General features: G+C 40.4%; 2 protein-coding genes across 2 annotated transcripts in view; one reads left to right on the forward strand and one right to left on the reverse strand.

The window, feature by feature from the left end:
• GUSB (glucuronidase beta) overlaps window positions 1–5,806 on the forward strand; it is a 30,147-nt gene extending 24,341 nt beyond the window's left edge. The window contains exon 13 of the mRNA XM_073315748.1: window positions 162–5,806. The gene's annotated coding sequence lies outside the window, so the exon portion shown is untranslated. The remainder of the gene's footprint in view (window positions 1–161) is intronic.
• Window positions 129–26,150, reverse strand: VKORC1L1 (vitamin K epoxide reductase complex subunit 1 like 1). Its single transcript, XM_073315750.1, has 3 exons — window positions 25,846–26,150; window positions 5,565–5,674; window positions 129–4,921 (listed from the first exon to the last, which is right to left on the reverse strand). Exons 1-3 carry the CDS (start codon window positions 26,037–26,039, stop codon window positions 4,695–4,697), a joined length of 531 nt encoding a protein of 176 aa, XP_073171851.1. The 5' UTR covers window positions 26,040–26,150; the 3' UTR covers window positions 129–4,694.
• Window positions 26,151–26,886: the final 736 nt, after the last annotated feature.

A 26,886-nucleotide genomic window follows, 5' to 3' on the forward strand; every position in this document is an offset into this window, starting at 1 on the left:
ATTAACTAAAACTCAGAATATAAAAAAGTTTATCCATGTTAAAAAGCAGTCACTCAAATGTTATCCAGTACTTTACTGAATACCATATTAATCCCATTACCAGCATTTGAAAGTCATTTAAAAACTTGTTAATTTCTAAACTTTAATTTTTTTTTTTAAAGTTTCTTTCCCCATTTCAACACTGACAGAATGACATACCAACAGCTGTCACATCAAGATACAGAGACAAATTTGACATGGTTAATGCATTACAAACTAGGACTCAGATCCCGACAATATGCACAGGACTTGCAATTTCAGTAGAAAAAGCTACACTTTTGTTCACTTTCCAACAAGACAGATGGTTAAGGGTTCAACATCCATTTGTGTGGTAAGCACGCATGTCAAGGAGAGTCATTTCCTGCTTAAGTTCTCCACAGCTCATTGCAAATTTAAACAAAAAACGGGAACACATACTGCAGGTTTAGAATACTGAGACATTGTCAGAGTGGAGTTAAAGCAGATCTTCACACCTAACAAAAGTAGGCAGTGAGTAAAATAACACTTAGAAATATGTTTGCATGTTGCTTGAAGAACTGTAAACAGTAAATCCTTAAGTCAATGGTGCTCAACCTTTACGTACCCATGTGCACACAACATTCAGCAATACATGAAGCTACAGGAATTTTCTGCACTAGTATCTCTGGGGACTCAGTGCTTCAACCTTCTACTGCTAACATACATCTTTTTGAAAAAAGAAATCACAACTGAGAACATTTCTACAAACAAGATTACAGTGCTGGCTTTAAAACCAGTTTCTAAGGCTCTGACTGAGTCCAAAAAGGCCTCTCGTCAGGTTCATTCAAGCTCTTTGTCTGAACGGCACTACTGCAGTGTAAGAATGATTGCAGCAAGACGCCCACAGGTCATTTCTACATTTATTTTTTTACCAAAAAAAGTTGTGCAACAAATAAACATTTATATATTTACATTAGTTTTCTTTACCTGTTAGCAAAATTGTATTCTAAACCTCTGATATAGAGTATCTCAACCCATACTTGATAAAAGGAACATCTGCCCAATGACTCCACTTTAAATGGATGTTTACTCTGGAGTTTAAAGCACTAGTAATAAATATTAGATGGAACATACTATACAGAACACATACCTAATATTTAGGCCATGCTTAATACAGTTTTACGGTAACAGAATACTTCACTTTTTTTGGACTAGTTTTGTCTAGATCATGTTTAAACAATGTTGGCTGAACCAAAGTCAAGTTTTATCAGATTGTTTATTTAAGTTTAGTTCAAACAAATTAGGAGCCACACTTGCCTCGTGAAGCACCTAACCATCCATTTTGACCAATCAAGACCTATTAGAGACTTAGTACAGTAGAAGACAAGTACTACAGCATACAGAAATTTCTCTCCTCTAAATGGAGAGTTTTGTTCTCACCTCTGATACTTAAAGTGGTGGGAAATGTTTCATCGGCCTTCTTGTAGCAAATACCTTACAATAAGGAGCCTTTTCAGGAATGTTTGCTTTCTAAGCAAGTCTTGGGATTCGATTCTTTTCCCTCTCCTCTTATCACCCTCCAAAACCTGAAAGGGTAGAAGTCCAAATTTTGAACAGCTTTTGTGTTTTGAAGAAAGCACAAAATGGTATGAGTGCTGAAGCCACAGTTGGGATGGAGATTTTTTGTTTGTTTATTTTTTAAGTCTGGATACTAGGTAGCATTTTGCCTTATTCTTGTACCCCAATCTTTCCATGAAAGTTTACCAGAAGTTACCTTTAATTTGAAAAAGCTCAAATTAGCATATTTTAGTACATTTGGCATGCCATTTACTCTGGTTGGGGGGTAGGGGCGGAGAGATGGATTAAGTACTAGTCTGATACCTGGCACATTACTAATTATGACATGAGCTGTTTTACTGGAAGAAAAATGCTGTCTCTCATTGGCAGCAATAAAGAAGAGAGGTCAAGTATGGGCAGTGTCTACCAAGAATAATTGTTTTGCCCTTTATTCACACAAATTGCATTTTCTCTGACATAAAAGAGAAACACGAGAAGAGGAAGGGGTCATTTCTAGCAAGTGTTATTTCCATGTTAGGATGAATTATAAAGTAAACACTAGAAAAGCACACAAGAAAAAGGATTTAAAATTAAGGGTCAGATTTGCAAGGGTTTACACGCAGCATCGTGACAAACTCTTATGGAGGCCAAGCCTGATATACACGCAAATGGGGGCCGCAGGCCGGGTGCCTTTTGCAAATCTGGCCCCAGATGATTCTGCTGAACAAACTTTAAAGTTACAGACTGTGCCCGCACAGTTAAGCACAAAGACACAGTGAAGACAGTCAACACCTATATTTTCAGCAGATGGTTTTGGGGGTTTTATGCATTAAGTCATTAATTAGACCAAATAATACTTATTATACTTGTCTCCACTGCTCCTTATTCTCAGATATTAGCATTGTGACTAATCATTTCAAGCAGCCCATGTTCACCTTTTCTTTCATTGAAGAGATGCCTTAGTGTAGCAGATCACATGAATGTATCAAAATAAATCCATACAACAGATTCAACAGTGGTATTTCCCCAAACCTTGAGCCAGGAGAGGGTAAAGCTTTGAGGTACACAGTTGAAAGTTGCTCATGTCAAAGTTCAAGGCATCTGAGAGAACTAAACATCAAGACAAGCTTTAGCTCTAGTCAATACAAAATGTATTTAATGGCGACATTGTCTAGCGCTGTTAGACAAAAGAGACAAGTTATTTAGTGTAACACGTAACAGATGTTACTCACACCATAGAACTCCATCCATAAATCAAATCTCCACCTACTTCCAGGGTAAGAATCAGAAATTTACCTCAACAGTAATTTAAATACTGTTGTGAATTCATCCTAAATATTTATTATCACTATTATACATCATACTTTCACACAGTTAAGTTTATTTTCAACCCTTTAGTGTTTTTAATTCATTTTACAGTACAACACATAAGAACAGTGTCCCTTAAGTAGGCTCATATTTAGTAGAATTAACTAAACTTGCTTCTAAATCTGAAGATGTATTCTTTAAATGATCTAGTTCAATCTAGCTGACATGAGGGAAGAAAAGTCATGGCACCAGCGACTGGAAACTGTTGAATCAATGTATTCTGGATTCACCAAGTTTCAGAGAACACGGTATTTGGCTTGTTTGAGGGTAAATGAAGTATCAGATTATCAGCCCCACATGTCTGTCTAACACACTGGCTTAAGGAACCAATCATATTGCTACCACTTCTCATTCTAAGGACTAAAATGGACCATAGAATACTTTTCTACACACTGTAAGTTTATTTGTTAAATAGCAAGGACGCTTCTGCCTGCCAAGTTCAACACACAAAATATTTGGTTTACGAATTTAAGACAGAAGGCACTTTCAACATTCTACTTCAGGATATATTGAGCGTAGACACACTGTTTACAATTTTGTTTACTTTTTAAAAATAGTTCTTAGAAAGAGCAATGATAGCACTACTGTGTTTCATTTTCAAGAGCATGTTTACCTACTTATCCCACTCAAACAGATAAGACCCCTTGAAAGGGCAATACGTGTCAGTTCTAAAGTTCATTTCTAAATATAACACAAATCAAAGATCCTGAAAAAGATCAGTGAAATATCTGTTCAGTCAGTGCATTACTCAGCTAGCCCAGTAAGTCTCTGGTACCCACTGTAAATTACAATTCTATTTTGCAGCATTCAATGTAATGTCAGATTGTTGTTGGTAACACTGTGTTGGGCTGTCTGACACCAGTTTAAAATGAAAAACAGATCTGCATGAAAATTAAGCCATTCCAAGAAGTGCTACTCAGATAATCTTATATAAGAGATTTCTCCAGTTTCAACATACCACCTCCCACGCCTTCATGTATTAAATTTCCCAATGGTGGCTTTTTGCAGGCTATGTTAAAGAGTCTTCATTCGGTACAGATATTAAATTACAATTTCATTACTGGATATACCTGAAGTTTTAGCTTTAATTCCATTTTCATTAATAGGGGAAAAAAAGATGGAGCAAAGGTAACATCACTTGTATTTCTGTACTGACTACTACTAGTGCTTCTCATATATGGGCTCATTCCTTCCATTATTTCAATCAATCAATCAACTATAAGCTGAACATTCTTAAAGTTGCTACACTAACAAAATTGACTGTACAGTGACTTCTGCAGGAATGGATCCAATATTTCTAGTTATTTACAATATCATGTTTTAGTCAGATCTACATGTTTAAGTCCATCTGCTAAAAATGTAATACACATACTGTAAACATGGCAACATTAAATATGGTACCTCTATTCTAGGATATTTAAATGGCATGATCACATCTCATCATATCTGAAGTTGAATTTATACACAGGATATTTTCTAGCGTTACCCACTTTACAAGTTGCAAGGAGTCTAGATTTTGTGTGGCTAAGAAATTTCTTCAAAGTAAAGTTAAAGCTTGTCTTTGATTGTATTAGAGCTTTTTCTTTTGTAGCCATATTTAAATTGAAGATTAGCACAGAAATTATCTAGGGCCCCTTCCAATTTACAGTTATTAAAAATATCAGTTATGATTCTTGGGAAAAGTGTCTGATATGAAAAATAAAAAATTACTGCAAAATAAACTTAAATGGAAGTCAGGTCTTCAGACTATCGGTCAAAAGTTCAAACATGTGTTATTCCTGTTTGGGCTGGAGTTGCCGTTTCCAGGCCTCATTCAAGTAAACTAGTCGTTTGTAGTTGATGATAAAGAGAATGAAGTTCAGCAAATATGTGATGACGCATATAATGCAAAATTCCTTCAGCACAAAGTACAGAATGTATGCCAGGTACAGTGACCCTACTACTGACACTATGGAGGATGTCATGAGGATTAGAGCTGCTACTGCACTTGCTGTCATACCTGCAACAAAAGACAAAAATTATTATTGCTACTTTAATGCCCTCATTCCATAGTTAAGCAAAAAAATTATGAACTAAAATTTTAACTATTTCTATTCAGTGAGTTTGTATTCATATAGCTCTGCTTAAAATACCATGAGTCCATGCTGGTTGCAAATCACAATTTGGAGCGGAGTTTCTAGGTTCTGTATTGCAGTTCTTTTTTGATCAGCAGTGTGAGTGGTATTATCATCATCTTTCATGTTCCTGAATTATGGGAAAGTTACCGGTTGATGAGGTTACATCTATGAACATTTTCATTGGTTTTAGATCATATTACAGGGCCGGGCAGAGATGGGTTTGCATGTGTTACTAGTCACACATCTTATCTCACTTGTTTGCCTGCTTGCCACATGCAGTCTTTGTGCCAGTGCTCATATTAATGATATAGAAGAATACTAAAAACAAGCAAAGTAACTCTTGACGTTATTAGGAGTTTTAGAGCTACCACTGTGACTGGACAGCTAGACTGGTGTAAATTGTGACTTGCACCAGTGCAATTTATCGTGGTTTCATCCAGGTTTAGCAATGTTATATCAATGTCCTGTTTTATTAACATCTACATTGTTATATACTTTAGATCATAAACAAAGTTAAATACTTACCAAGTAACATTTGTAGTATATAAAATACAAGTCCAAAGACACTGTTTGGCTGATTTATTGCACTGTCCTTTCCAAAGATGGAACCCAACAGACCAAATCCTCGACCCCATCTGTAAAATAACAAACACCAATAATCCCAGATTTGAGATCTGCTTCTTTCTAACCCAAATTTCACTTTAGTACCATAGGACGATATTCTGGTGCAACTAGAGCATTCCCTATATGTAGCTCAAACTTTGCTTTAAAAAAATACTTTGTCATAATGAGGGTGTACTGGATACAACGCTATCTCATGCATCCATGCTAAAATTGGGATTTATTACATTCAGTACCAGTATAACCACAAAAAAATGCAAGACATTATAACAAGTCATTTATTTCTGTAGGAGTTATCAGTTTGAAAATCTTGCTAATGCTTATAAGCTATAATGGTAAGTCAGGATTTATTGAGGAAACCTTTAGCAGAATCTCTCTCCACAATATTATACGGAATGTGATTCTGATGTAGCGTCTCAACAGGGCAGGCTTCAATTTTATAAATGATAAAGTTATAAAAGTAATAGTACAAAATAGCAACTACAGTAAGAAGGAATTTTCTAATCAACAATCGTGTATTTGTGCTAGGAATAGATGGTTCCTTCTCTCTAAGACCGAACACGTCAAGAAATATCAGTGGCCAGAGCAAAGTAAGGATAATTTTTTAAAAGTGACAACTGAAAGAGGAGATAAGCAAAGTAACTTGAATACTGAAGCAATGTTAAATTACAGAACATTAGATTTCTATTACTATTTATAAGTTAGATGTCACCTGCATTTTCTCCAACTATCAAGCCAAAGTTTCCCTACATCTGACTTTCCCACACTTTAACAGCCCCGATGAGGATGATTTAGTGCTTTTCATCTCCAAACACTTTCAAATCAGGTATGCTTCTATGAGCAACATTTTCAAAACATCCTCAGATCAGACATAGTTAAAGCAAATCAGCCACTTCGGAAAAGTGGGCTCATTGGTTGAACTACTATGCCCACCAGCCGCCTCATCCATCTCCTCCAAACACTGTAGAGAGAATTACACACCAATTCCTAGATAGAGTCTGACTAGACAGTCAACTGTATTAAAAGCACACTAATTTGTTCCAATATGAGTGTGTTCCTTGGAAATGCTACATGAATCCATGTTCTCCTAAACCTCAAAATGAATGTATGAGAAATGAAATTTAAGTATAAATATGAAAACCCATATTGCTTAAACAAATTGTTCTTCCAGTGTTAAAAAAATCGCAAAATACCTGGTTTCCTCAATAAGCCAAGTGTGAGCAGAAGAGTTGGGTTTTTTAAATTAAATCTTATACTAGGCAAAAATTAAAGTTTATGACCCTATCCACTGGTGGAAAGCTTCCTATAGCAAGTGGACCTTCAGTCCTAGGTATTATGCTCTTACCTACTTTGACCCCAATCCTGCAAACACTTATACACAGGTTTAACTTTACTAATTTGTGTAAGGCCAGGTCTACACTACAGAGTTAGGTCAACATAAGCTGCCTTACGTAGACCTATGTAAGCATCTACACTAAAATGTAGCTCCCAAAGACGTAAATCACCCACTACATTGATTTAACTCCACCTCCACGAAAGAGGTAGCACTTAGGTCGATGTTTTTAGGATAGACACTGAGTTACTTACGTTGCCTGTTGGCTGTCAGCCCCAGGATGAGGGGGCCTGCAACTGTCAGCCCTGGGCTGGGGGTTAAGGCAGTGGAAGCACTCTTGGTGAGGGTGCACAGAAGGAGCATTAGTGTGGACATGAAACACCGCTTTAATTACTGCTGTGGCTGTACGTCAACTTAAGTTGACTTAGGATACGTCTACACTACAAAATTAAGTGTGACAGAGTTCAAAGACTGGAAATCCTGCAGCAGATTCCCATTGTTACCACACTCGCCTAATCAGTGGCACGCAGTTTCACACCACAAATCTGTGTAAGGAGTGAAAACATGTGAAATTCTCTTGTACTTGGTTCCTTTCCGTCTCTGTCTCAAATGGCTTACTAACAGGCAATTTATTATTGCTGATATTTAATCTGTTTGTGAGTTGGCAGCATTTAATTTCTTTATAAAATTCCTGGGTGGAGCTCCAGTGCTTCTGATCCAGTACTTCTCACAGGTGTCACCTCTAGAGTTCATGGTAATGTCCCTCCTCAGCACTAAACTTTTCTATCTCCAGCTTGTTTGACTGCTTCTCAGGTGATCAAAATTTAAACTGAAGTAAATATTCATGATAAAGAGCATGCAAATTACAAGGCTACCAGACTCAGAACCAGATTTGGGTTTCTTAGCCCTCATCTTCCAGGACTTGTAAGGGTTGGAAAGGCAGTACACTAAACTCAAGTAGGGTCTTCATGGTCCCAGAAGCATGGACTACTTCCAGAAAAGAAGTAACTTGGCTGTGTCATTCTCTAAGTTATGGACTAGCTCTCATTAACTTATTACAAGTACTGATACAAACAGTCAAAGTTTCCATGCATCTGGTAGGTATCAAACAGAGGAAGTATGCCAGAGTAGCACCAAGCAGACATGTTAATAACACATACTTATATTTACAACCATGTGCAACTTTTGTCTACAAGTAGCTTCTCAAACCTTTTTCTCTACTGTAATAGTACAAACCTGGTTTCCTTCAAGTTTGGGCAAGCATGTAACTTCTCTGCATCATTTGGTCATCTCAATTAGGAAGTACAAAGAAAATCCCACTTCAGAGTTTTTATTGCATTTGCATTTAGTATACCGAGTGTGTGATCATATTCTAAAATTTTTTGGAAAGTCTCTTGTAGATCATTAGCTCTCTGGTTCAGTGAATAGTAGTAGCATTTAGTGAATAGTAGTAGCATAACAGTTTTTGGCAATTCAGTTGACGTACCTCGGCAAGAGAAGGTCCTATGCAATTGGGGCAGTGGCTTTTGGGATCAATATGAGCATATCGTTTATTAATTTGTCTATGGCAGGTTGCTAACCCTTTCCTGTGTCCTGATGGAGGCAGCCTCTACTGCTGACTGTGTAGTGTTCCATCTGCATTAAAACTTGCATTATTTTAATAAGTGAGATGGCTTGCATACATAGCTCAAACATCATCCAAAGTCTAATGGATGGCTATGCAGTACTGCACAAGATGACAGCCCTTTCCATAGAGAAAGTGCACAAAATGCATACATAAAGTATGCTTTTTTCAAAATCGAAATGGGACTCTAAACTTCTTGCATCTTCCATTTGGTGAGAAAAGTTTACTTGCTTTTCTCTTTTGCTATGTCTACACTACAGCAGAACAGCTGCACCGACACTTAACACTTCAAGCTTTTAAAGCTGCAACAAGGCCAACAAAATATATAATGAACTATTCCATGTTGCAGACACCTCTACCATCCTGATCTTTTTACAGCTACATACAGATGGCTAAATTTAGTGAGCCCCTCATTATAGGGCTGACTTCAGAATCTTTCCATTAGCAAAACTGTTCTTCTGCATTGTCCCAAGAAGGCCACTCTTCCAAATGCAGAGTTGCTGTTTGTTTAGGTTTATGCCAAGCTTTTCCCAGAACCATTTCCCAGATTGGACCATATCCACCACCTGTGCAATCCTCCACAGATTTGAATCATTGTGAAATATTGTATGCTCTAAGATCTTTTGGAGCTTATTTACATGGGAGGAGCAGATTATGGCTTTGCTAAAGAGGTCTTTACAAACTGGAGATTTTAACAGTCTTGGGGATGATGATTCTGATTCCTTCCCTATGCGATTTAATTTTATTTTCAATATCTTTGGAAATTCCAACATGGTTTACATGAAAAGTTCAAATTTCTGTAGTATTCTAGTTTCCATTCTGTAGCCAGTGAAGGTTTTTGGAAGAGATAGTTTGCTGCAACTGTGAAGAAGCAATTTGTTATCGACTTGTCTGAGAGATTCAACAGACTTGGCTCTGACAGACCTCAGAAACTGGGTGCCCTCCTCAATGGCAGTAACTGTTCTACTAATTACCAATTCCCATGCAATCCGTGCCACACATCGGCTCTATTGCTTTGGATTAAGGAATCATTTTGAACTAGAATTCCAGTCTTACTTTATTGAACAGTGCTAGTTTGTTGGCTTAACTGCTCAAAGGTTCTTCAGGGCCAACGATTTTCAGCTTATAAAATGCTACCGTTTTACATGCTGCTGTAAACTCCCTATTCAGGTTATAGCAAAGTTCACAATAAACAAAGAAGGAAATTCAATTAAACAGTAGTTAATAAAGAACTGGCTGATGCAATAAACTCAAAAAACATAAGAAAATGTACCACTCAAGATCACCATTTCCTTCCCTTTATTGATTTGTAACTGTTGGATCGGACAAGTGTTCAGTTGCGAAAGTAATGCAAAATAAAAGTACTGCATGATTTGGTGTTACACAAAAACTATACTTGGCATGTGTACGTATGCCACAAGCAAGTTTCACTCAGTTAGAGGAGAGGCAATTTGCATGAATTTTAAGACAGTTTTAAAAAAGTTTCCTTTAGGAAAGATTCTGCTGCCTGCCTCAAAGAGAACTTCAAAATACCATTTCAAATTTTTCCTCCTTCAAGTTATCACAGCTTGTCAGCTCTACTTAAGTTGTTTGCAACTAATACCCTTAATGTTTTAGACAACTTTATGACTTGAAAGCGTTCTTAAAAATTTATGTAAAAAAGACCTCATAGTAAAGAACCTGACACACAATAAATTTAGAATAGTTTATCTAGCTTTACCAGAATCACTAGAACTGTGAATACCGCACACAATTCTATTCACACATGTCCCTTTTAAAAGAGTGGAAGATAGGCAACATCTAAAGGGTTTGACAATTTTGACTTGTGGCATTTAAAAAGGCTCAGAAGCAACCAATTCTTAATGTTTTACTATAAATATATGCAATTACCTATATTTGACCCTTGTCTTCCTCTTGTTACACCGTGGCACTGATGTGTCATTCTGTCCATCCATGATGAATGCTCAACGAAAACTTTAGAAACTGTTAATCATTAGCTCTGATCAGCTATGAATTTCACTCATGTTCAAGAACACCACATCCAAAGGAAAGGAGGACTTGAGCATAAGCTTTCATGAGCTACAGCTCACTTCATCGGATGCATTCAGTGGAAAATACAGTGGGGAGATTTATATACACAGAGAACATGAAACAATGGGTGTTACCATACACACTGTAATGAGAGTGATCAGGTAAGGTGAGCTATTACCAGCAGGAGAGCAGGCGGGGGGGGTGGAGGGACCTTTTCTGGTGATAATCAAGGTGGGCCATTTCCAGCAGTTGAATAAATGGATACAAATCAGACATCAAGAATTATAACATTCAAAAACCAATCGGAGAACACTTCAATCTCTCTGGTCACTCGATTACAGACCTAAAAGTGGCAATTCTTCCACAAAAAAGCTTCAAAAACAGACTTCAACAAGAGAGTTCTGAATTGGAATTAATTTGCAAACTGGATACAATTAACTTAGGCTTGAATAAAGACTGGGAGTGGATGGGTCATTACACAAAGTAAAATTCTTTCCCCATGTTATTCCCCCCCCCACACACACACTGTTCCTCAGATGTTCTTGTCAACTCCTGGAAATGGCCCACCTTGATTATCACTACAAAAGTCCCCGCACCCGCTCTCCTGCTGGTAATAGCTCACCTTACCTGATCACTCTTGTTAAAGTCTGTATGGTAACACCCATTGTTTCATGTTCTCTGTGTATATAAATCTCCCCACTGTATTTTCCACTGAATGCATGCGATGAAGTGAGCTGTAGCTCACGAAAGCTTATGCTCTAATAAATTTGTTAGTCTAAGGTGCCACAAGTCTATTTCCTTGTTATTTTGTTCTTTCTTCTTTCCATTTCCTCTATACGCATTTAGGATCTCTCTCTTTCCTTTATTGGTCCTTTCCTGTTGTCTGGCCTCTCCTTCCATTCATCCCCTCTTGTTTCAATCCCACTGTTTACTCCCCTTTTCCAGTTCCCTTCTTTCCCCCTCTCCTTTCCTCTCCTCCTCCTCTCACTTTGGGGAGTTGTTTTCCTTATTTTGGGCCTCGGGGTGGGGGGCAGCTGTTGTGTTGGCAAAACAGCCAGTACAGAGTTTCCTTATGACAAGATGAGTCATGTAAAGAAGGCACCTTTTGTGTGCCCACACGTGTTGCACTGCCCCAGCACCGGCTATGTAGAATGTATACAGCCCTTGCAAGGATAGTCCGATGCATCCGATGAAGTGAGCTGTAGCTCAAGAAAGCTTATGCTCAAATAAATTTGTTAGTCTCTAAGGTGCCACAAGTCCTCCTTTTCTTTTTGCAGATACAGACTAACACGGCTGCTACTCTGAAACCTGTCATTATGCAAGATCCAAAGGAGTGCACTTGAAGAACTGGCTACTCCATTATAAGTTAGCAAAGGCAGCTAAAAGTAGCATCTTTGCTATTATGCATCGCAAGGTTCTTTACAAGTGACTAAACAAACAGCTTACATGTTTAATACTGGTTTAGGAGCTGGCAACAGCTATCAGTGTCTCAAACGGAGAATGAATGTAATTCCGAGCTTGTTAAGTGCAATAAAACTGAACAAAAAACAAACAACCCACCACCCTTAAAATTGATGGCCAGGAATCAAATGACTAGCATCCAGATGACTACATACCCAGATTCAATTTGGAATATAAGTTCTAATAAGGTCAATAAAGCTGGCCTGAACTCATGGGGTGCACCTTTGATCTTTACATCAGCTTTTGATTAAAGGACCTAGAATGTGCGTTAATATGTAGCAAGGATAAGAACCTTGGTTGCAGCTTTTGCACAACTCCGCTAGAGACTTTGGATTAAGCCCAGTTCACAGCTATAAGGTCACTTGGGTCACTCTGCCAGTCTTAACTGAAGCTCTTTAAAAGCCAACAAAGAATAGAGTCAAAGTTCCAGTTTGTAACCTTGCCAACAGTGCTCAAAAATACATTTCAGACATTTACTTTCATGATTGATTTTAAATATTAGTATACTTAAGAACGAAGATATTTTATTCTATATACCTTTTACACTTCACATAAGAAATGATAATTAGGGCTATCAAGTGATTAAAAAAATGAATCATGATTAATCACACGATTAAAAAATTAATCGATTAATCACATTGTTAAACAATAGAATACCATTTATTTAAATATTTTTGGATGTTTTCTACATTTTCAAATATATTGATTTCAATTACAACACAGAACACAAAGTATACAATGTTCACTTTATATTTATTTTTTATTTACATTTGCACTGTAAAAACAAAAGAAATAGTTTTTCAATTCACCTAATACAAGTACTGTAATGCAATCTCTGAAAGTTGAATTTACAAATGTAGGTTTATGAACAAAAAAATAACTGCATTCAAAAACAAAACAACGTAAAACTTTAGAGCCTACAAGTCCATACAGTCCTATATCTTGTTCAGACAATCGCTCAGACAAACAAGTTTGTTTACATTTGCAGGAGATAATGCTGCCCGCTTCTTGTTCACATCACCTGAAAGTGAGAACAGGTGTTCTCATGGCACTGTTGTAGCCGGTGCCACAAGATATTTACGTGCCAGATGCACTAAAGATTCATATGTCCCTTCATGCTTCAACCACCATTCCAGAGGACATTTGTCCATGCTGATGACGGGTTCTGCTTGTTAACAATCCAAAGCAGTGTGGACCAACGCATGTTCATTTTCATTACCTGAATCAGATGCCACCAGCAGAAGGTTGATTTTCTTTTTTGGAGGTTTGGGTTCTGTGTTTCCACATTGGAGTGTTGCTCTTTTAAGACTTCTGAAAGCATGCTCCACAGCCTGTCCCTCTCAAATTTTGGAAGGCACTTCAGATTCTTAAACCTTGGATCAAGTGCTGTAGCTATCTTTAGAAATCTCACATGGGTACTTTCTTTGCGTTTTGCCAAATCTGCAGCGAAAATGTTCTTAAAATGAGTAACGTGCTGGGCCATCATCCGAGACTGCTAGAACATGACATATATGGTTGAATGCGGGTAAAATAGAGCTGAAGACATACAATTCTCTCCCAAGGAGTTCAGTCACAAATTTAATTAATGCATTGTATTTTTAATGAGCATCATCAGCATGGAAGCATGTCCTCTGAAATGGTGGCGGAAGTATGAAGGGACATACAAATATTTAGCATATCTGGCATGTAAATACCTTACAATGTCGGCTACAAAAGTGCCAAGCAAACGCCTGTTCTCACTTTTTGGTGACATTGTGAACAAGACGTGGACAGCATTATCTCCTGAAAATGTAAACAGACTTGTTTTTCTGAGCAATCTGATTGGCTGAACAAGAAGTAGGACTGAGAGGACTTGTAGGCTCTAAAGTTTTGCATTGTTTTGTTTTTGAGTGCAGTTACGGAACCAAAAAAAAAAATCTACATTTGTAAGTTGCGCTTTCACAATTAGGAGATTGCACTACAGGCATATTGAAAAAATACGTTTTTCTTTTTTTACAGTACAAATATTTGTAATCAGAAATAATAATATAAAGTGAGCACTGTACACTTTGTATTGTGTTGTAACTGAAATCAATATATTTGGAAATGTACAAAAACCATCCAAAAATATTTAATAAATTTCAATCGGTATTTTATTGTTTAACAGTGCAATTAAAAATGTGATTAATAGCGATTAATTTTTTTAATTGCAATTACTTTTTTTGAGTTAATCGTGTTGAGTTAACTGCAATTAATCAACAGCCCTAATACAATAATAATAATAATAGCAGCAGCAGCTAGACTACAATCTCACGTATTTCAGCTTTTAGATCTATAGCAGATTCACATGCAGATGCCAATTTTATAGCAGACACTGCTGGCTATTCAACCTAAGACTTAACAGCAATTTTCTTCATTCTAGGTAAGCTTTGCTAAGTTACTTAGGCCTTGTCTACACTTGTAAGTTGGAGCGCATTAAATCATCCCTGCGTGCCCCAACTCCTGAGGTGTCTACACTGGCAAGGCATGTAGAGCGCCCAGACTCCGTGGCTGGAGCACGCCTGGTAATCCACCTCCACGAGAAGCATAGAGCTTTCTGCGCCCCGGCTGGAGCAGCACAGTGCCAGGAGGCACTCTGACTGGCCTCAAGGAAGTGTCCCACAATGCCTGTTCTAGGCACTCTGGTTATCACTTTGTAGTATACTGCCCTGCCCTCAGGTGACCAACAGTCAGACCTGCCCTTTAAATTCTCTGGGAATTTTGAAAGTCCCCTTCCTGTTTGCTCAGCAAGGCATTGAGTGCTCTCAGAGCATCTTTCCAGGTGACCATGCCTCCATGCGATCCCCAGTATAGAGCAATGGCGAGGTGCTAGACCTCATCAGTGTTTGGGGGGAGGAAGTTGTCCAGTCCCAGCTGCGCTCCAGCTGTGGGAATTACAACACTTACAGGCAGATATCAAGGGCCATGACAAAAAGGGGCCATGACCGGGACACAGTGCAGTGCAGGGTTAAAATGAAGGAGCTAACGCCTACTACAAAACGCGGGAGGCAAACTACCGCTCGAGAGCTGCCGCCACAACCTGCTGGTTCTACAAAGAGCTGGACAAGATACTTGGGGGTGACCCCAACTCCACTCCAAAGAGCACCATGGATGCTTCAGAGGCCGTGGCAGCCTAGAATGCAACAAGGCAGGAGGAGGAAAGCAGGAATGAGGGTGCTGAGGAGGAGGGGAGCCCAGAACCAGAGAACAGCCCAGCATCCATAGATGCATGCAGCCAGAAGCTGTTTTCAAGCCAGGAGGAAGGTAGCCATTCGCAGCAGATGGTTCTTGGGGAAGAACAAACAGCAGAGGAAGTGCCCAGTAAGCGGCTTTTATTTTGAGAAGGGAGTTGTTGGGTGTGGGCTGTTGGGGAGAGGAGGGTTGCAGAAAGAAGGGTTAGGGCTGCGTGCATGCCTAGATGCAGAATAGGGCTTTGATGTACTCTCACATATTGCAGTAATTGGCCTCAGTGATCTCATCGAAGGTCTCATGCAGAAACAGGGCAATCCAACTGCACAGGTTCCTTGGCGGAGCCACTGTGCTCATTGTCCGAGTAAGGCTAACATATCTGCACCACTGTGCCGTGAGAGGCAGGGGAGGGGACCATTGCTGCACACAGGCAAATCGCATAAGGGCCAGGGCTGAAGCCGCATTGTTACCCAGAGTCACAGTTCTTCTGAGCAGGATGTGATTAATGGCCCTGCACACTTGCCTCAACACGATTCCAACCGTCGACTTGCCCACTCCAAACTGGTTAGTGACCGATTGGTAGCTGTCTGGAGTAGCCAGCTTCCAGACTGCAATCACCACGAGCTTCTCCACAGACAGGGCAGCTCTCAATCTCGTGTCCTTGCACTGTAGGGTGGGGGCGAGCTCAGCACACAGTCCCATAAAAGTGGCTTTCCTCATCCGAAAGTTCTGCAGCCACTGCTCTTCATCCCAGACTTGCATGACGATGTGATCCAACCACTCAGTACTTGTTTCCCAAGCCCAAAAGCAGCGTTCCATGGCGGTGAGCATGTTTGTGAATGCCACAAGCAATCTCACGTCGTATGCATTAAGCGTGTCAACATCATCATCAGACTCCTCACTGTCACTTTGTAGCTTAAGGAGTAACTCAACTGCAATTCGTGATGTGCTGGTGAGACCATATTCCTCAGCAGTTCGGGATCCATTCCCGCAGACCAAAAGGGAAGACAGAGCGCGCAGAACAGAAACCATTGAAAGATGGCTCCAAATGTGGCCGGAAGCACAGGGACTGCCAGGACGCGAAGCGATGCATCACACGGCATTGGGACAGGACCCATGATGCCCCGCACCCCCCATCCTCCTTCCCACAAGCCTCAGCACCAGAATGGGAAGAGGTACTCTGTGGGATAGCTGTCCATAATGCACCACTCCAAAAGCTGCTCCAAGTGCTGCAAATGTGACCACACCACTGCACTTGCAGCTGACAGTGTGAACACATGGCAACCCTTTTCCTGCTGCTGGTTTAACTCCTGGCACGCTACATCTGCAAGAGCATGTCTACATTTAAACCATTGCAGCTGGGCCGCTGTGGTGCTTCAGTGCACATACTCACTCCAACAATGAGAGGATCTCCAGTCACCGTAGTTAATCCACCTCCTGAAGAGGCAGGAGCTAAGCTGACTGTTTGATATAGCACAGTAGGTGCGATAGCAGATGGCAAGTTTCTGCAGTGAAAATAAGATTTAGAAAGTAACTATACTAGTGGCTTTCAAAACAACTTCTTTCATACAACAAAAATGATTAATCCATATATAACTGCAAAAGTTTTCAAATATCCTGGTATTTTTGCTCTGGAACAACCCAAAACCAAGACCTGGTCTATTCTACAGAGTTAGGTCAACGTAAGGCAGCTTACATAGAATCATAGAATATCAGGGTTGGAAAGGACCTCGGGACGTCATCTAGTCCAACCCCCTGCTCAAAGCAGGACCAATCCCCAGCTAAATCATCCCAGCTAGGGCTTTGTCAAGCCTGACCTTAAAAACCTCAAAGGAAGGAGATTCAACCACCTCCCGAACACCTCCAGTGCTTCACCGCCCTCCTAGTGAAAAAGTTTTTCATAATATCCAACCTAAACCTCCCCCGCGCAACTTGAGACCATTACTCCTTGTTCTGTCATCTGCTACCATTGAGAACAGTGTAGAGCCATCCTCTTTGGAACCCCCTTTCAGGTAGTTGAAAGCAGCCATCAAATCCCCCCTCATTCTTCTCTTTTGCAGACTAAACAATCCCAGTTCCCTCAGCCTTTCCTCATAAGTCTTGTTTTCCAGTCCCCTAATAATTTTTGTTGCCCTCCGCTGGACGCGTTCCAATTTTCCACATCGTTCTTGTAGTGTGGGACCCAAAACTGGACACAGTACTCTAGATGAGGCCTCACCAATGTTGAATAGAGGGAAACGATCACATCCCTCCATCTGCTGACAATGCCCCTACTTATACAGCCCAAAATGCCGTTAGCCTTCTTGGCAATAAGGGCATACTGTTGACTCATATCCAGGTTCTCGTCCACTGTAACCCCTAGGTCCTTTTCTGCAGAACTGCTGCCTAGTCATTAGGTCCCTAGTCTGTAGCAATGCATGGGATTCTTCTGTCCTAAGTGCAGGACTCTGCACTTGTCTTTGTTGAACCTCATCAGATTTCTTTTGGCCCAATCCTCCAATTTGTCTAGGTCCCTCTGTATCCTATCCCTACCCTCCAGCGCATCTACCACTCTTCCCAGTTTAGTGTCATCTGCAAACTTGCTGAGGGTGCAGTCCACACCATCCTCCAGATCATTAATGAAGATATTGAACAAAACCAGCCCCAGGACTGATCCTTGGGGCACTCCGCTTGCTACCGGCTGCCAACTAGACATGGAGCCATTGATCACTACCCTTTGAGCCCAATGATCTAGCCAGCTTTCTATCAACCTTATAGTCCATTCATCCAGCCCATACTTCTTTAACTTGCTGGCAAGAATACTGTGGGAGACTGTAACAAAAGCTTTGCTAAAGTCAAGGAATAACATGTCCACTGCTTTCCCCTCATTCACAGAGCCAGTTATCTCATCATAGAAGGCAATTAGATTAGTCAGGCATGTCTTGCCCTTGGTGAATCATGCTGACTGTTCCTGATCACTTTCCTCTCCTCTAAGTGCTTCAGAATTGATTCCTTGAGGACCTGCTCCATGATTTTTCCAGGGACTGGGGTGAGGCTGACTGGCCTGTAGTTTCCTGGATCCTCTTTCTTCCCTTTTTTAAAGATGGGCATTACATTAGTCTTTTTCCAGACGTCCGGGACCTCCCCCAATCGCCATGAGTTTTCAAAGATAATGGCTGATGGCTCTGCAATCACATCTGCCAACTCCTCTAGCACCCTTGGATGCAGCGCATCTGGCCCCATGGACTTGTGCACGTCCAGCTTTTCTAAATAGTCCCGAACCACTTCTTTCTCCACAGAGGGCTGGTCACCTCCTCCCCATGCTGTGCTGCCCAGTGCAGTAGTCTGGGAGCTGACCTTGTTCGTGAAGACAGAGGCAAAAAAAGCATTGAGTACATTAGCTTTTTCCACATCCTCTGTCACAAGGTTGCCTCCCTCATTCAGTAAGGGGTCCACACTTTCCTTGACTTTCTTCTTGTTGCTAACATACCTGAAGAAACCCTTCTTGTTACTCTTAACATCCCCCGCTAGCTGCAACTCCAAGTGTGATTTGGCCTTCCTGATTTCACTCCTGCATGCCTGAGTAATATTTTTATACTCCTCCCTGGTCATTTGTCCAATCTTCCACTTCCTGTAAGCTTCTTTTTTGTGTTTAAGATCAGCAAGGATTTCACAGTTAAGCCAAGGTGGTCCCCTGCCATATTTACTATTCTTTCTACATGACGGGATGGTTTGTTCCTGTAACCTCAATAAGGATTCTTTAAAATACAGCTGGCTCTCCTGGACTCCTTCCCCCCTCATGTTTTTCTCGCAGGGGATCCTGCCCATCAGTTCCCATCAACCTAATTATGTCAGTGTACATACTACAAGCCTTGCTCCTGCTAATGTAAGTTCCCTACTACACCGACATAACTCCGCCTTCAGGAGAGGCACAGGGCTTATGTCAGTGTAGTAAGGGCAACACTGTGTCCCTGTGGATACTACCTGTTACTTACATCCCCTACTTGCTGTTATTCTTCTCAATTTCAGGGCTCTATGCTGGAGCTGTGAAACTGACAAGAAAGTCGCTCAGAGTGCTGTTACCCTGGGGCAGATGAGGGGCTCCCTGCTCCGAGCCCAGCTGCACTGAGGCTCCCCGGGCTCTTGGCCCCCATACTACCCTCTTAAACTGGTGGAAGTGCTCCTGGTGAGGATGTGCACCACCGACAGAAGAAGGGCAGTGTGGACATGACCCACTGCAGTAATTGCTGCGGTAGCCGCAAGTCGACCTAACATAGGTTGACTTAAGTTTGTATTGTAGATATGCCCCAACAATCTGAAATCCCTGTTCAATGTGAACTACAGAAGCCAAGTTAAACCCCCTGGAAGACATTTTAGGGTCAACCCTGATGGATCTGTGTTTCCATACAACATACCTACCAAGGTAGCTTAAATACTATAGGAATGTCCACACACTCCTGACCTTCAAGAAAGATCTACTACTTAAACTTTATTTTTTGCTGCACTGAGTCAACAAAAGCCAACAAAAATACTAGCTTGCACTCAGTGTGGTCGAAGTCACAAAAGACAAACCAATAAGGAATCTGTATTGGTGCCTCAATACTGAAGAATGAATAATACTAATCAAAACGACCAGTAAAATTTAAAATAAATGCTGTTTGCTAAGACAGTTCCAAAGAATGGCTCACAGGGTATTTTGCTTTCTACCCCAGATTGCCATTATGGTTGCTAACCTTACACCTCAGTCACTAATAATTGCAGTAGTCAGGGTTAAAAATATTAGAATATTCTCTTGAAACTACAGCAATATAAAAGTGCTGATGTCAGTGGACTTACCATTAAAGAGAAAGATAACTGCTATAAAATGTTCTTAACTTGGAATCAAACTTGACAGACATCAAGTTTACAGGAACTGCCCCACAACAGAACTGAATAGGAACCTGTAATATAAACAGCAGGTTAGGTGTGAAGTCAAAGAAGCTTTGATCTATGTCCCATGGTTTAGATATGGTTTAGGGGTGGTTCTTGTGAACTTGACCTTGATTATATCTAAGGCCTGGTCTATTCTTAAAAGCTGTACCAGTATAAGAATTTTGAATAGGGGTGTGATTTTAAAAAAACACCACCACCAAAGTAGTTATACTGGTAAAAGTTCTAGTATGGATGTGGTCACACTGGGCTGTATATCTTTTTCCTCTTCCTGCATGGGAATAAACAATACTGGTATAACATTTTAATACCAGTATCAAATGTCCAAAATAGGGGGGTTGTACCACTTTAAATAAAAAAGTTATACTTCTATAAATATCTGGCATAGTTAGACAAGCTCTAAACACTATTTATTAATTGTATTTGATAAACTAGTAAACAGATGCCATTGTACAAAGAAAAACATTAGTGGTTACACAGCAATGCTCAGGAACTCCACATGAAACAACTGGAGAACTGCAAAGACTCATCCACAAAAACAGCAAAATTTTCTAGAGCGTGTTTATAAATTAATGACTTTTTAAATTTGACTATCCAAATGTATTTCTTGCATGAGATATACATACAGCCACCAAATGTTTTTCAGCATAGTCATCTTAGAAGGGTTGATAGCTGACGTCCTTCCACACTTGGTAATACCTTGAAGATAGAGTTCCTGAAGTAGATTGTTCGAAGAGTCGCACCCAAGTCAATGTCCACTCTTAAGAGCTATTGGACTTATCTTTATTCTAGGACTTACTTGATAAACTGAATGTGCCCAACTAGATCAATATTGACTATTTCCAAACCCTCCACATTCAGCCACTCGGTGAAGGCTGCAGATATTGTTCAAGATGTAAAATTAAACCTGCCCCAATGGTCACTCACACTAGCCACCAGAAATCTGTCTCAGAGTTGCCACCAACATGTTAACACACATTGGGTTAGGGGCTACACATTAATAGTCATACGCTGACATGCCCCACTCCATAAGACATTTAAAGATCAACCTGGAAGATAGCCAGGAGGCGGAAACATATCTGAAGACCTAAAACAGTCCACTGCAGTATGCAAGGGACAAAGTAGGGGAAAAAAAAACAAAAAAAACCCCAAGCCTTTAGATGAGAGGATTTAAAATTTAAATTTAACTTTTTAAAAATAAAGTATCACAAACAACCTTGCATGTTTCATTCTGGGTTTTTTTTGAAGCTACTCTGGAATAGTCTAGCCTGCTGTAAATAACAGCTATCAGTTCCTTTCATGATTGCCTTTAACAGATTTCATTGTAATTAAAATTTTACCAGCTATTTACAATTATTCTTACACATAAAAGAATTAAGTTATTAAAAACATTACTGTAATTGCCAAGTGAAGATTTTGAATGTTTCCTTAGTTCCTAACATTTTTCTCAGATGCAGTAACATGAGCTTACAGTGTTCTTGCTAACTTTCGCTTGTGAACTCCCTCGGGGACTCAGTTATATTTGGAAGTCTCCCAAGGCTTCCCATGTTACTGAAGTGTCAACACAAATAGATGGAGAGCATTCCATCTCCAAAAGGAAGATAAAATGGTAGAAAGAAAAGTTACTCCATAGCATGCAAGAGATATAAAGGATAGATTTCTTGTATTCTGTAATCATATTAAAGTATAATTTGCCATCAAATACTAAATTTTAAGAAGTTATTTGTAACTCACAAAGTAAATTGTTTCAGTTAAATATAAACATTCTACTTCCTTATTTGAGTATAAAGTGTGTTAATTATAAAATCAGGCCCTCTTTATAGTTTGCCATGTATAGCAAAATAAAATTTATATTCAAGTATACAATAGTTCATTCTTATAATTAGAGGAATATTTAAGAAAGTGGTCTTGCAATGTTGAGCAAACTGTCATTTTAGAGTGGCCTGATACCAGCTTGAAATAAACTCAATAGAAAGCTTATATTTCACATATAAAAGTGAGGAGCTAGATTTCTCTGATTAATTCTTCATGATGAATTAATTTTCAGATACATGGTTTTCCAGGCCTCTCCCCATTAATAGTAGCCTACATTAATTATTTCCCTTTTCAATGCTGAGTCAATACCTGATTCATCTTTTGAGTGACTTGTGAAATGCTAACAGTTTATTAATAGAAAAAATATCTTCCCTGAAGACCAAAAATTAATCCCCAAACTGACCAGATCAAAGCAGAATAAATAAATTTATAGACAAGCTAAATTACACATTTACTTTTAATCTAAACACATCAACTGAATGTTTTTATTCAATCCACCACTTGTACAAACACTTTAAGAAAAGATATTGACCCAAGGGGATTCATCTACAAACCATCAGATCCCATTCAAATTTCAGTCACAAATCTAGCTTAAGGAAGAATACTGTTGCACAACACTAACAAATTAAAGACTGGTCTTTCAGTTGACGACAGACGACTAACTAATCTATTTGCTGTTATACTGTGAATTTAAATAGCGGATCAGAATAATAAGTTAACACTAAAATTACTAGCATACCTGAAAATGCTGGAACACCATAATTTGAGCCTTCACTGTCTCTGCCAACTTTAACTGGAATTTAAGTTCCAATGAAACAGTGCTATTGCTGGAGGTGTCAAACTATTTAACTGAAATACAGTGAAAGGCAAGAAACAGCGTAAAAAGAAAAATCTCCATTTGGCGGTGTTTTAAGAGTGACTATTCTTTCAACAAAAATGCACAGCTCCCCTGCCACAGATAATCCTCTCACTTATGTATTGGAAATATTATCATTTGCTGAAAGCGCGTTCTTCTCCTAATATAGTTTGAAATAAAGATAACTTGCATGCTTAATATCACCTGTTCCACAGACACCCTTTGCATGACTGCTCCACCTGTCTTGAGTTACTTCTTTGGTCCTTGCACATCCTTGTACATCACAGGAACCCAACACTCAGATTGTAGTAGTATATTAGGGCTTGTTTACACTGGCACTTTACAGTGCTGCAACTTTCTCACTATGGGGTGTGAAAAAACACCCTCCTGAGTGCTGCAAGTTTCACTACTGTAAAGTGCCAGTGTAGACGGTGCAGCAGCGCTGGCAGCTATTCCCCTCATGGAGGTGGGTTTTTTTACAGTGCTGGGAGAGCTTTTTAACATTGATAGTGAAGACGTGCCCTTAGTAAGTGCTCTAATTACTCAAATACTCTGAAACCTGCCAAATACTAATGAGCCATTAAAAATTCCTTAAAAAGTTAGAGCACTTTTGCATATTCAAATATTTTGTAAAAATTAATCACAAGACTGTACCTCATTATTTACTTACTTGAAACTTGAGACCTTATATATGCGCAGCATTTTAAGTACAGAAATTAAAGAAAGGGGTGTAAAACCCTATGGTCTAATCTTGAAAATGTTACTTAGGACTACTGTAGTCCCACTGACTTCTGGTCCAAAGGTTGGAAAAATTGATTATTGTGACGGTTGCCCCACTCAGCCAAAACACACAGGACCAGACTTTTGATTTTTTGTTACAGCTTCGGTAACAATTATATTGTTAATGATGTTTGAATAGTTTAACATAAGTGGCCTAATAACAGTTTAATGTAATTGCTCAAGTTGTTTGACCATCTTAATCTAAAGAGAGAAGACTAAGATTTTAAGTTATTTCTCAAAGAGAGAGGGCCAATTCTCAAGTCTTTTCTTGGCTGAAGATTAATCTGATGACTAGCAGAAAAGCAAAAATGAAGTCCCCACCCAGACCCAACAAAATTCCTTTCAGAGATTGGTACATAAACTTCTCAACACAGTATGTTGCAATGTTGGTTTCAATCACAATAAAATTAGTTTTAAGAGTAAGTACTAAGTTATAGTTAGACTAAATTAGAAAGCAAGTCCCATGTACTCTTTCATTTATTACAGGATTATTCTTCCTATGATTAAATCCTGATATGACAATATGATAATTGCCTAATATAAGTATTTTGACTGCTAAAATATTTGAGTTAAATAGAAAAAAAGTCATTTCTGCAATTCTCACTGAATTTAAGCCTTAGGTGTTTGAATAAATAATCATGAACACGTTATCGCAAAAGCATCAACAAAAAAACACAAAACTTTTCAAAAATATAAGCAAGTTGTTTAGAGAATGTTTGTTTGTTCAAGGACCAAATCCCTCCAGCTCTACAACTTGTTAAACAATAGAGAGAAAGATTTCTAATCTACAAGTGAATGCTGTCTTTGGATAATCCTCTTGTTTCTTAGACTAAAAAATAATTCCTATTAATTTTTCTTTAAAAAAAATTGTGGAAAGCTATATGCACTTAACCACATTTGTAAGTTTATTATAGTTTGAACAGTGAATGGCAAAGTTACAGCACTATTAGTGTGTAAAAATAAGGGATACATACATTCTCCACACCATTTATGATTAAATAACTTAGCTGCTTGCCAATGGAAGTCAGATTAGTACCATATAAAATTTATATTCTATTAATCTCCTAAAATACCTGTAAAAATGGAGAGTAGCTATCCATTTAATTTTATTACTGATACTTAAATAGAGAAGCTCATCCTACAATATTAAGAAAAATCCAAATTTGGAATGGAGTCTTCAGTACTGAAGTAAATTAAGTCTTACCCTTAGCATTAAACATTAAGCATTTTTAAATGCATCAGACAGACACTCATATGCACTATGGGGTAAAACAACATTTACTGAAAAAGCACTTCAACTGTTTATGTTAAAATTAAACAACCTAAACATCCAATATCTTAAATATTTTCCTCAAACTCTGATTATTTACACCATTTAATTTTGATGAACCACGTTTTACCAAAAAATGCCTGTCACCCTAATCACTGTGGATGACAAAACACAAATGGCATGTACTTAATCCTCAAACCCTCCTCGCACCCAACAAAAGACACACAGAAGAGCAATTCCTACCTCATTCCCTCAATACATGACACAACAGCCGCTTTCTATCAGCCCGGAATCCACCCCTCATTTATCACAAGTCCATAATGGCAAGATTACCATTTCCCCAAGGCTGTACCCAGCAGAAGCAATTGAAATGAAGATCACAATCTGGCAGAGCGAAATAATCCCACGTCTCTTTAGGTCAGAATCCTCCATCCTCGAGGAGACCCTGACGACAACACCCCTTTACAATTCGTCCCGAGCCATGAAATCTCCGAGTCCTGCAGCCCCCCGTGAGAGGCTAAGGGAGGCAGTGATGGAGCCTCCCTCTCCTCCCCCCTTTGCCCTTGGGGAAGAGGAAACGCACCCCGGTACCCGCTTCACCGGGGAGGGGAGCTTGCTGGGGGGGTGGGGAGTTTCTTCCCATTACCCCTCAGCTGGAGAAGCGCCAGACCTAGATTCTCCACGTCGCCCACCGGCCTCCTCCACCCACCACCCAGAAGCCAACCCCCCACCCCAATACCTGTCACCCCCGAGTCCACCCCGCCCTCCTGTCCCGCCCACTCCTGGCCCCCGGCGCCGGGCTTTCCCACCTCCCCGGGCGGCCCCGTCCTCTCGGCTCCCTACCCGGCCCCGGCCCCCGTCTCTGGCGCCTGCTGCAGCCCCCGGCGACAGCCCCCTCACCGGGAGGCGATGGCGGCGGAGCAGCGGACCCGCTCGCTGAAGTCGCACAGGGCCCGATAGTGGAGGTCCCGGCCCTTCTCCCGCTCCAGGTGGCAGGCGTAGAGAGAGAGCAGGATGCCGGCCGCGCACACCGCGTAGCGGGCCACCCGCTCCCAGCGCGGCACCGACACTCGCAGCAGGACGGGCGCCGCCATCTTCCCCCCTCCCTCCGCCTCAGCGCCCGACGCGGCCCCGGCCAGGGGACAGCAGCGCACGCGCGCCGGGAGCCCATTGGCTCAGCAGCTCGGCCAACCTGGACGTGGCGTTCCGCGCCGGCGGAGGTGCGTCAGGGCGTTCCCAGACGCCACGTCCAGGAAGGGGTGTGGCGCAGGCGCGCTCAGGTCGGAAAGAGGTCACCGTGTGGCGTCCGGGCGCGAGCCGCGAGGCTCGGGGGTGGCGTGTTCGAATCCCTCCGCCGTGTGGTGCGACCAGATTCTCGTGCGACAGCCACCCGTCCAGCTGACCTGGTAGTGGAGTCTTGCCTGCTTATGTCAATGGGGAGAAGGGATCCCCCTTTATCAGTGAGGGATGGGGTCCATGCTGTGGTATCAGTTGAGCTGGGGGCTGGTAGACCCTAATCTCAGATCATCTTCCCTACATTGGCTCCCCAAACAGCTTTTAGCTGTACCCATGCTAGGCTGGGCATACCCTGCTAGAGGAACAAGGTGTTAACGTCACACTCGATTTTGTGAACCAAGGGATCTACCCCAACGGATACCCACTCAGTTACCAGTTTTGTTTTGTCTTTGTAATAAATGACAAAGTGCGTTAGGACATGGTCAAAGGGCACATGAATAATATTGCATGGACACGAGGGGGAGAATGGAAAACATCAATATGGGGTATGGGCTTGTGGGGGTAGGCCTTAAGGTGCTTCTAGATTGGCTGTAGATAACTAATATTTTTCTGCCAGTAGCCATGTAGTTTCCATGACCATCCCAAACACCACTAAAATGTCAATAAACAACTCCAAACTCACTTTAAGAAATGAGGTAATAGAAA

Source organism: Lepidochelys kempii, chromosome 17 (assembly GCF_965140265.1).
Source record: "Lepidochelys kempii isolate rLepKem1 chromosome 17, rLepKem1.hap2, whole genome shotgun sequence".
Taxonomy (NCBI): Eukaryota; Metazoa; Chordata; order Testudines; family Cheloniidae; genus Lepidochelys; species Lepidochelys kempii.